Here is a 10,891-nt window from a genome sequence, read left to right as displayed (position 1 = left end):
ATTGAGAGATAGGAACTATAGAGCAAGGTGATTGGTCAGCTAAGAAACCCAACTGGGGTTTTGTAGAGATGGTTTTCAAAAATATTACTTCATTAAATTTTGGGGACGCGATTTAAATACACCGAAGTAGGCTGTCATACGATGACATGAAAACATTTTGGTTTATTTTAAATTTTCATTATTATTCTTTTGTCGAGTTTTTTTTAAAAGCCGGAATTTATTGAAAGATCACTTGGCTTAACTTGAACTTAAGATAATTTTTATGTCCATTTATTATAAAAAAACATACGTTTACACTGCCACAATGATGCGTTTTTATATGATGATGAATGATATTGAAATATTTCTTTTTGTATATGTAAATGAAAAATAAACTTTCTAACAGGTGTTTTACAATAACTTACAAATGTCTCGCGTGCTGATTGGTTATTTTTTATTATCAATGAGAGGACAGACAGATAAAGCTGACGTTAACGAGCGCGCGCTCTTTTCGTTGGTTACGTTGTTTTGATCGCTAAAAATGAGAAGTTTCTATCGTTTTTGTTATTGTAAAAAACAAAAAGACATCAGTTTTTTATTGTGTGTCTGTCCTCTTATTGACAATAAATTTCGTCATCACATTGTCAAAGTAGTATGCGGATCCACTCGGCTACGCCTCGTACACTACTTTGACAATGTGATGACGCAATTCCTCATCAATAATAGGACAGACACATAAAAAACTGATGTCTATATTTGTTAATTTTATTTGATCAAGTGCGTTTATGGAGGTTTATGACCCCGCGGTTATTACTGGTCATTAAAGGAAACAGTTTGTATAGCGCATGCGTACGCTAACTCACATGGTGTTTTCAAGATGGCGGACGAAGAAGAGCAGTTCTCCTCATTTTCTGATATGGGTCTTGATGACCGTATTACAAGGGTATGCAAATTTTTCTTGCTTTTTTGGGAATATTAGATGTTGATCTTGATTTATGGTTAATTTTTTCACGTGTTTTTAGGCAATATCGAGGTTAAACTGGTCAAAACCAACACCGATCCAGGTATCAACTTTATCTATAGCTTATCTGTAAACTTATTTGATTTTTCATAAAATATCCTAAAAATTGTAGAAGGAATTGGTATACAAGATTATGAATGAGGTCAAGAGCAGTGATCGACTTTAGGTGCTGTAAAACAGCTGATTTTCCAATGTTTATCCCTGAATTTCAACAAGTTACGTCGGACATGAAAGACCTAAGACTTATCAACATACTGTAGTCAAGCTTGCTGTAATCTTGAATTCTGATCGTTCGCCATAGGAAAAAGGTATAACGCTTGCTCTTGAAGGAAAAGACATTTTAGCGAGGGCCAAGACTGGTTCAGGCAAGACTGCAGCGTAAGTAAATATTGCTTGGAGAATGACAATTGTTAGTGCATGAGTAGAACTGTTTTATCCGTTACACACACAGGTATGCTGTACCAATAATACAAAAGATTCTTCAAGATAAACAGGTAAGTATTGCAAAATAAGAATCAGTCAAACTTCATATCTTACAGCTAATATATGCTGGAATAGTTTGGCTAGACTTCTGGTATGTTTAATCTGAGCTTTTCATTTTTATTGCAGAATAATAATGAGTTAGCAATAAGAGCTTTGGTATTAGTTCCAACAAAAGAACTTTCCCAGCAAGCATCCAGAAATCTCAAGGTGAGAGTTAAATGAAACATTTGCAATCAATTCAAAATTGTCTCTTCCTAACCCTCTTGGTGAAGATTAAAATTCAGATAATTCTATAGGATGCATTTGAAATAAGAATAACAAACAAAATTAGAAAATATTGATAACTTCAATGTTAAAATATGTGTATGTGTGAGGAAGTTATGATATTGAATATCAAATATGATATGGCTTAATCTTGCTCACTATAAATTATTGAAGTTTATTTCTGTGATTCTTAGGAATTGTCTTGTTATTGTTCACGTGAAATCAGAGTTGCAGATGTAGCTCAAGGAAACCTGGCTAATACCAAGTAATTATATTCTTGCAATTAAGATGATATTACATTTACTTCAGTGTTGTTGCATGACTAATAAATTTGGCATAAAATTCTTTTTCCAGACCTCTACTGATGAACATACCTGACATAGTAATTGGTACACCTAGTGGTATTCTGGGGCACTTACAAGCAAAGGTAACTTGAAAACTCCCAAGAGATGTTTCCGGCACTTATGTTTTAAACACATGTTACTTTTCATGATTACCTAGCTAAGAAAATGCTTGTTGGAGTTTGTTAGTTCTGTCTCTTGATTTGAGCATTTTTTTCCATTTTCTCCATTTTTCCTCCTTCCACAAAGCTAAATTCCAACATGATCTGTGAGTTAGCCCCTGACTTTGATCAGCCCAAAGGTTGTTTCAGGGCATTGATTTAAGATTTGAAGGCTGAAGTGATCACAAAATCGTACATACTGGTAATCTTTTAATTAATAGTTCTTGATCTTTTGCAATATTTAATGTTTATAGAATCTAACTTTGAAAAACAGTCTTCAAATGTTGGTTGTTGATGAAGCAGACCTGGTGTTTTCATATGGCTATGAGAATGATTTAAAGCTGTTATTGAGGTAAATAACTGTGAAAGGTTGGTGAAAATGTTGTCGCATGTTGCATACTAAGCCCAAAAAGCACTATGGGTGATGTGAACCCAATCAGCAAAAAGTCAGTGACAATGGAATATGGAATTTTACTGAACTGTGTATTCAAGTTTCTTCTAGTATCTTTTCGTCTTTGCTTGAATGTGATTAATGTTCAATACATTTCTAGTCTCCTATGCAGCCACTATCAGTGTCGTCATGCCACATTTACTCCCCTAAGTAGCCATGTCAAGCTTGGTATGCTGCACGCAACAAAACCTTCACCATTTTTTTTAAATAGCTGTATCGCTTAAGGTCCAAACTGAAATGCAAGCTTTTTTTTGAATACAGAGTTACTGAGTCTGAAGAATATTTCAATGAACATTTGATATCTCTAACTAAAATATTTTGATGCTTCAGTCATTTGCCAAAGATTTATCAAGCCTTTTTGATGTCAGCTACTTTAACCGATGTAAGTAAACTAGTACAAACAGAATAAATTTTAATACATCAATATGTAAAGATTGTATCAGTTTTTATAATTATTGCAGTTAGAAACAAAAACTGTTACTTTCTTACATGATGTAAGTAAACTAGTTAACACTGATGACATGTTTCTTCTAATATTAAACTATTATATTATTATTATTCTAGGATGTCAAATCCCTTAAGAAAATGGTTTTACATAATCCTGTACGTATGAATCTATTTATTATCAAGCGTATTGATCATTATAATATTGCGTTGTAGTTTTTAACAGTAATTTATATTTTTATTCAGGTGACTTTGAAATTAAATGAATCTCAGCTCCCTGAAAAAGATAGACTTATGCAATACCTCATAAGGTATGCATTGCTATACATAATACATTTTACATTTATTTTTTGAAGAATAATTTTTTTAAGTGTGACCAGGATACGAATCTATTGATTTATTTTTATATTAAATAATTCTTAGCCATAGAACATCTAGCAATAAATAAAATAATTTTTAATGAATTATCTAGCAATAAATAAAATATTAATGAATTATTTGTAATGAATTATTGGATTTCCTATTCAGATGTGAACCTGACGACAAGTTTCTTTTAATCTACACTTTACTTAAATTAAAGTAAGAGGTTTTGGTTTTTGATGTCTATTTATCATTATCCATTTATTCTTTCAATTTCTCTTAATTATTTTCGTTGTTTGCGTGTCACTCACTCACTGTTCATTCAATTTTTTAACTTACTCTTTCTTTTTATTCACTCTTGTTATTTTATACTTCATCCCATAACTTTATTTTTTCATTTATTCACTTATTTTATATTTTTTTATTCATTCACTCATTTATATTTATTCATCTTTTCATTCAATAACCATAGTCATTTTTTCTCATTACTTAACCATCTGTGGTTTTCAGCTTAGTTCAAGGCAAGACACTGCTGTTTGTCAATGGGATTGACAGATGTTACAGGTAGATTATCTACTGCACCATATATTGAGCTCAAATTTGACAAACATTTGATTTTGTTGAAGATACATGTACCAAATTTACACCCTTTCCCAAACTTTTGTTTATTTTCAAAGGCTAAAACTATTCCTTGAGCAGTTTTCCATCAAATCATGTGTACTGAATTCAGAACTTCCACATAATTCAAGGTTAGTTACACTTGTAATGATAATTTGAATGTGATATGAAACTTCTTTTCTTTAAAAAATGCACTTCATTTACTTACTATATATATATATATATATATAATATTTTTGCAGATTACATATCGTAGATGAGTTCAACCGTGGTGTATATGACTATATTATAGCATCTGATGAGACAGTGTTTGAAACAGTAGGCACATTACGTATCCTTAAAATTGAAATATTCTTTATACTTAGTTATCACAAAGCATGTTAGGGCACATCTTTAGGATGTGTATAGTATTAATGTAAAAATAAAAACAACAATGAAATATACCATTTAGTGGAGGCGGCGCAGTGGGCCAAATCCACAGCAGCACCTGAGAATGGTTTGAGCATTTTTAGTTTAGAATTCCTTGACAAATCTAACAATAATAGATCCAACAAAAAAGAGCAAAAAGTAAGTACTTTTTTGCAATTAACTTTTTAAATTGCAATTATTTGTTGTGCATATTGTGCCCAAATTTTAATTTTAAATGAAATGATTTATTTCCATCAGAAGCAAGAAGGACAAGGAGTATGGTGTGTCTAGGGGGATTGACTTCCAAGGTATATTACACTAGATACATTTGATTATTAATTATATGTCTTTTCAATTGGAATTGTTTGATCATTCATTCCGGTTAGCTCAGTTGGTAAGAGCGTTGGTCTGTTGTGCGGGAGGTCGTGGTTCAAGCCTCGGCCGGACCAACACTCAGAGTCTTAAAATAACTGAGGAGAAGGTGCTGCCTTTGTAATTACATCTGCAAATGGTTAGACCTTCACGTGGCTCGGATGATCAAGTTAATGGCGGTCCTGTCCCTAATTAACTAGAGACGTTAACAGAGGACCACAAGTTTATCAGTTGAATTACTATCAAGTGTTATCCTCTATAAACAAAGTTAATTAATTTTTTTATTTATTTATTCATCAACACATCTCAATAGATCTCTTTACCCAAAGTATGAGTTTTATTAGTTTAGTGTTTGTGTAATTTTATGGTCAAGAACTTGGTCTAATTGAATGAGGAATGTTTTGTGGTTTACAGGTGTTGAGAATGTAATAAACTTTGACTTTCCTACAACAGTGGATGCTTACATTCATAGGGTTGGCAGGTAAAGTTTTTTATGCTTTTACTAAAAAATAAATTTCTGTTTTAGAAAATTATTTTTCATTTTCCCCTCATAAGTTTTTTTATACTATCTTTAATGTTTGATAATTTTCATTTTTTTAGGACTGCTCGAGGTGATAATTCTGGTACAGCTTTGTCGTTTACTACATATCATGATAATACAGTTGTAAAAAAGGCAGAGGAACAGTTGGCTAAAGAACTTGGTAAGTATTTTGGAAAAATATTAATGGTAAAATGGTACTTTTCATTAGTAACTAGATTTAATGCAAGGGGTATTAAGATAAGGGTACCCCCATTTAAAACCCGTGACTTAACAACAGCATGAAATCTAACACCCTTGGTATCCATGGCACTCTTAACTGCTTGAAGAAATTGTAAATCCCCAAAATATGAAATCTTCAGAACATGAAAGTCTCGAAGTTAGTTATCCCTTAGAATCTGCCACTTTTACAACAGCAGCTGTTTTAATTTTACAGGTGAAGAAAGTGAAGTTTTTAAACCTTATCAATTTAAAATGGAAGAAATTGAAGGATTTAGATACAGAGCAAAGGTTAGCAATCCTCCTTACCACTTACTACATTGCAGCAAGATAATTGGATTTGAGTGCGGAAAAACCCTTAATTTTTGAGAACTAAACCAGTCACAGTGTTAAAAATTGTTTTCTTTCAGTGAAACTAATTTTTAATTTTGGTTTTAGGATGCACTTCGAGCAGTTACAAAATCAGCCGGTGAGTAACTACTAAGCCTCACTTGAAATGAAAAATAGTTTGTACTGATTTAGACTTGAAACTACATTTGAATTATCCTTGAATTTTTAGTCAAAGAAGCAAGATTAAAAGAAATCAAGAGAGAAATCATCAATTCAGAGAAATTAAAGGTGGGTGTCTAAAAAAAACCTAGTTTTTCAAACTAAACATTTAAAATGTTCTTTATCACATGATATCTATCTTGATTTTATACTTCATACTTTTGGAATAGTTTATATCAATGATGTATGAATAAAGTGAGTGCATGAGTAAGGGAAATGCATTAGTTGGTGAATTGGGTTATTGATTGACTGAACCATTGATTGAGTCATTGACTGAGTAATTCATTAATTGTTATCAGGCATATTTTGAAGACAACCCAAGGGATCTACAGGTGTTACGGCATGACAAAGAACTCCACCCAGCTAGAGTACAAGCCCACATGAAAAATGTTCCAGATTACTTAGGTAAATGTTTTAAGGAAATATTTGTTGTATGTGAAGAAATGTATAAAACCCAAATAATTCTTCATTTCATTTTTGAGAGAGAAAGTTTGAAAAATATCAGGAAGTACTCATCAAAGCATTTTGTTTTTACTAGTTCCTGCAACATTAAAACCCACTATGGCTAAAAGGAAAAGAAAGAACAAACACATACCATTCAAAAGTGGCTCCGCTAATAAGGTAAGAACTAGAGGTATATGAGAGAGCATTACATGAACACCCTGTATCCTATTATCTTTTCAAAAAGATGGAAAACTGTTTATATTTACATGTATTTTCATTTCAGACAATCTAAGGTTACTGGTAACTATTTTTTGAATAGTAAATACTTGAATTGTGTTCTATTTTTCCAGAAAGCAAAATCAGATCCACTCAAAACATTCAAATATACTAAAGACAGGCAAGATAAAAAGGTAAAATGTTGTATTGTTACTCTATTCGTATATTATTGAAGATCTTTGGCAGCCTCAAAAAATGTTTAAAACCCTGTTGCATGCAATAATGTAGTAAATAACATTCAAGGTTGAGAGACAGATAGGTTTCATAGCTCCTTTGGGGAAATCTGTTTGGGATTAACTGTACAGTTTATTGTGAAGTGTGATAGTCCGGGAGAGTATTCTTGAGAAAGGCTGTTGGTGGTGGTGACTGACATTTCGACAACCTGAGCAGAAGTCATCTGAAGATGAAGATGACTTGCACTCAGCAGTCTTTCACCAACAGTCTTTGTCAAGACTACACTCACCTGGACGATCAAACTTCATAACAAACTTCTACACCTGGGTTCAAACCATTTACTCTTAACTGTACAGTGTTTGTATATTTTAGGTGTAGTACCAGTACCTTAAAAAAATTACTGATTTTCCCATCAGGGTCACAGAAAGAAAGGAAAAAGCAAATAAAGAAATTCCTCATCTTGAGATGATATGACTGGTCGATAATAATTTTTGTTGCAAGAAAAGGACAGAAGATGCCTCTAATACATTGTATACAATTTTTCTATCAATGGAATAAAGATTTATTAAACAAAAATTTCCTAATAATCTTTTTTACTTGTCAAGATTTACTCACAAAGCACATCTAATATTATCTTTTTGACTTTGAATTTCCTGAATAAAGCACTCATTTGCCCTGAATATTAAGTTAAAATTCCACTATACCTTACTCAGTCTTCTTAGCTATACATCTGACTGTTCTTTCTGTTTTGACTGATCATCTGTAATCTACTTCACCAATGAAAGCACAGCCTGGACCATCTTTCCAATTCCATCATGAATCTCATGAATCTTGGTTTCACACATGAATGCTGGTGTAGTTACAACTTTGTTTTTCTTGTCAACATGGACTTCCTGACAAATGTTAAGGAAACCTTTTATATCACTTACAATACTTTCTTAATAGGAGGGATGGTTTTGAGTCACTAAGGCTGTGTTTACAGGATACCAGACGAATTTTTAACTGGTCAACAAGTTGTACAATTAAGGTTCTGTTCACATGGGGCTTGAACTAACCAAACAAAAATCCTAGTACACCTAGCCATGCAAATTGGATACAGCTCCATGTAAACAGAAGGTATCTTTTATACAATAGACCCATTTCGAATTCCAAATTACCGCTGTGTTTCTTGATTACAGACTCATTTACACAGGGTTAGCCTCGAGTTTGTGCAGAATATTCACATGTTCCAGTCAAGGCCCGTCGAGTTTCAAAGTGTATTGTTGAAGTTGTGCATTCTTTACTTTACCGTCGGTATTTGTGAATATTTAAACACTGATAAGAGGCTAACCCTGTGCAAATGAGTCTGTAATCAAGGAACACAGCAGTAATTTGGAATTCAAAATGGGTCTATTAAAGAGATGGTTCTGTGTAAGTAAAAAATTTGTTCGGTACACAGTTTTTGGGAATGCTATATGAGTGTAATAGGCCATTTTCATAATGGTATCACATTGTCTTGTTATTACTTTTGCCACGTCATGAGAATACAACAGTAAGGCAGTTGTTCAAGGGATTCTGTAATGGTTAGTAAATTATTTACTATTGATACATTGATGCTTAAGTAGCATTTTCACAGTTATTAAAAAAAGATATTGTAAAGCCTTGTGGGATCAATATTCAGACAAATTTAGTAAACAAAGGCTTCTTTTAGATGGAAAAGAAGATTAATATTACTTAAAAAGCCATAGAAACCAAGTCCAAAACCATATGCAAAGGATACATCAACATTCTTGTTCACATGTACAGCATTCATCTTCTGGATGGCCTCAGCTGTACCAGCATAGGGCCATTTACCAGTTCCATCATCCTTGTCTTGTCCCACTGTCACTTCACAACCTTGAATCACCTTCAATAGAAAATATTAACAATGTTTAAGAACTTGTGTGAAATGTCAGACAATCCTGCATATATATTACAATATTTTAAAATCTGCTCTATACTTTAATCTTTATTCACCTTTGCAGCTAATACTGGTGCTATACAACACAGACTGAAAATAAAATAAGACATTGAATTAAGAAATGCTGATATTTGGTCATATTCAAAATTTGAAAACTACAAACTGTGCTATGGGGAGGGGAGGGGGGAATTTATTGTCCCCATCAATAGAGCAGCCATGTGAAAAAGGTCCATAGCAATTTTATTAGTTTATTAAAGTGTGCACTCACCCAATTGGTTTTTGTTTTGCATGAAATTCTTTGATCACATTAGCAACCTGTTCATTCACTTTGCAGTCAGCTCCTTCTGTTGCAAATGTGGACCTTATTGATACAAACAGATGAAGACATTGAGTTTATAAAATGGTATTTTCTTTTTGTCTTTTCTTTATGGGCTTTCTGCGGTGGATGGTGGACCAAATTTTTGCTCAAATTAGTTTAGACACAGGTAGCCCACTAATAGGAATTTATATCCAATAGGGAGTTACAGAAGAGATAAGAGACACCTGTTGAGGAGATGTTTTGAGATTATTAAATTATGTTTCCTTACAAGTTTTTTGCAGCACCAAAGCCTCCAGGGAAAAAGACTGCATCATAGCTTGATGCATCCAACTTGTCCAAAGCAGTGATTTTCCCTCTTGCAATTCTAGCTGATTCACTCAGTACATTCCTTTTAGAAATGAAACATGAATAAAGCAATATTAAGACATGATATCATGACACAGCATAAGGATACACATAAATATGGATACTACTCAAACAAAGAATCTTATTCTCAAGAGAATGACATGTGGTCTGAAATGGGAAAACACTACACTGAAAGTAAATTATAAATTAAAGTTACCTGCTTTCTTGATCAGCAACCTCTCCTTTTGCATGATTTATCACATGCATTTGAGGGATGTCTGGTGCATAGATGCTGTACTCTGTACCAGCACGACTAAGGTTCACAAGAATACTGAAAATACCACAATTCATTTAGGGACCCATTGTTTGTTATGTCCCAGGAGGGGGGGGGGGCAGTGGAAATACCAGGGGGGGTACGTTTTTGAAAACTAGTAAAAATTGGGGGTACATTTTTGTAATGGCCGAATTTGGGGGGGGGGGAGGTTTACGTATTTAGTAGTGTTGAGGGGGGAGGGGTACATTTTTCATAATGATTTTAGAAGGGGGTACAAATTTCATTTCATTTTTTCCAAAGAAACCACCCTCCCCCCCTCCTGGGAAGTAATAAACGATCGGTCCCTTAGTACATATCACATGTTTATGTCAAGGGTATTAGGATGTACGTACGCTGATGCTTCGTGAACTTCAGAGCCATCAAACACTCCACTACCAGACAGAACCTGGAAAGATATTCAATACCATATAAATGCTGATATTTATTGCCCCTACATTCATCAATTTTGTCTTTTGCTTAAATATTCTATAAATTATGCGAAAGATAAGAAAATGAGAAAGCTGACGTATAAGCTAAAGCTTGCACTTTCTTGGGAAGCATGTGCAGCACAAGCTGCAATAAAAACTAATAAAAAGCTCTTTCTTCAATTCGGCATAGGTATCAAAAAGATAATACTTACCACAGCAACTGATGCTCTAGATTGCATGGTAGTGCTAAAAGCTCTTTTAACTCCACTGTGTAGAAAAACCCTTACCAAAGACAGCATTATCTGTACAACTTGTGTACAAAAGTGTTCTATACCACAGGAAGCCCAATATATCTATTATATTTGCGGTCAGCGGCAAGCATGCGTGAGAATTACAGAGTGCGCATATATTTGGAAATACACCCGCTGGTCTATTTATAGAAAAA

The 10,891-nt window shown here is 33.4% G+C and overlaps 2 protein-coding genes across 2 annotated transcripts; one reads left to right on the top strand and one right to left on the bottom strand.

The window, feature by feature from the left end:
* Positions 1-855: 855 nt before the first annotated feature.
* Positions 856-7,678, top strand: LOC116291999 (putative ATP-dependent RNA helicase DDX56). Its single transcript, XM_031699235.2, has 26 exons — positions 856-922; positions 1,002-1,043; positions 1,302-1,378; positions 1,452-1,494; positions 1,610-1,690; positions 1,942-2,012; positions 2,102-2,174; positions 2,504-2,601; positions 3,031-3,082; positions 3,265-3,303; positions 3,391-3,455; positions 3,673-3,723; positions 4,015-4,068; positions 4,182-4,253; positions 4,365-4,453; positions 4,668-4,689; positions 4,789-4,838; positions 5,317-5,383; positions 5,503-5,603; positions 5,877-5,950; positions 6,098-6,128; positions 6,219-6,277; positions 6,508-6,613; positions 6,747-6,829; positions 7,003-7,062; positions 7,519-7,678. The coding sequence occupies exons 1-26, from the start codon at positions 857-859 to the stop codon at positions 7,546-7,548; spliced, it is 1,656 nt and encodes a 551-aa protein (XP_031555095.1). The 5' UTR covers position 856; the 3' UTR covers positions 7,549-7,678.
* On the bottom strand, positions 7,641-10,779 carry LOC116292009 (ES1 protein homolog, mitochondrial). The gene is made up of 8 exons (XM_031699245.2): positions 10,659-10,779; positions 10,372-10,424; positions 9,923-10,036; positions 9,629-9,748; positions 9,310-9,402; positions 9,098-9,131; positions 8,862-8,987; positions 7,641-7,995 (listed from the first exon to the last, which is right to left on the bottom strand). The coding sequence occupies exons 1-8, from the start codon at positions 10,743-10,745 to the stop codon at positions 7,870-7,872; spliced, it is 753 nt and encodes a 250-aa protein (XP_031555105.1). The 5' UTR covers positions 10,746-10,779; the 3' UTR covers positions 7,641-7,869.
* Between the last annotated feature and the right edge of the window lie 112 nt (positions 10,780-10,891).

The sequence above is a fragment of the Actinia tenebrosa genome, unplaced genomic scaffold (genome assembly GCF_029948245.1).
Source record: "Actinia tenebrosa isolate PJP-AT-01 unplaced genomic scaffold, QUT_ActTen_1.0 PGA_scaffold0__85_contigs__length_37466705, whole genome shotgun sequence".
Taxonomy (NCBI): domain Eukaryota; kingdom Metazoa; phylum Cnidaria; class Anthozoa; order Actiniaria; family Actiniidae; genus Actinia; species Actinia tenebrosa.
This window is presented reverse-complemented; position numbering and strand designations above follow the sequence as displayed.

Coding starts and splice junctions, on each gene's coding strand:
- LOC116291999 (XM_031699235.2), top strand. CDS start 857: ATGGCGGACGAAGAAGAGCAGTTCTCCTCATTTTCTGATATGGGTCTT. Junction 2,013..2,101: donor GGAAACCTGGCTAATACCAA/GTAATTATATTC, acceptor TTCTTTTTCCAG/ACCTCTACTGATGAACATAC. Junction 5,951..6,097: donor GATTTAGATACAGAGCAAAG/GTTAGCAATCCT, acceptor TTTTGGTTTTAG/GATGCACTTCGAGCAGTTAC.
- LOC116292009 (XM_031699245.2), bottom strand. CDS start 10,745: ATGCTGTCTTTGGTAAGGGTTTTTCTACACAGTGGAGTTAAAAGAGCT. Junction 10,425..10,658: donor CTAGAGCATCAGTTGCTGTG/GTAAGTATTATC, acceptor ATATCTTTCCAG/GTTCTGTCTGGTAGTGGAGT. Junction 10,037..10,371: donor GAAGTTCACGAAGCATCAGC/GTACGTACATCC, acceptor TGGTATTTTCAG/TATTCTTGTGAACCTTAGTC.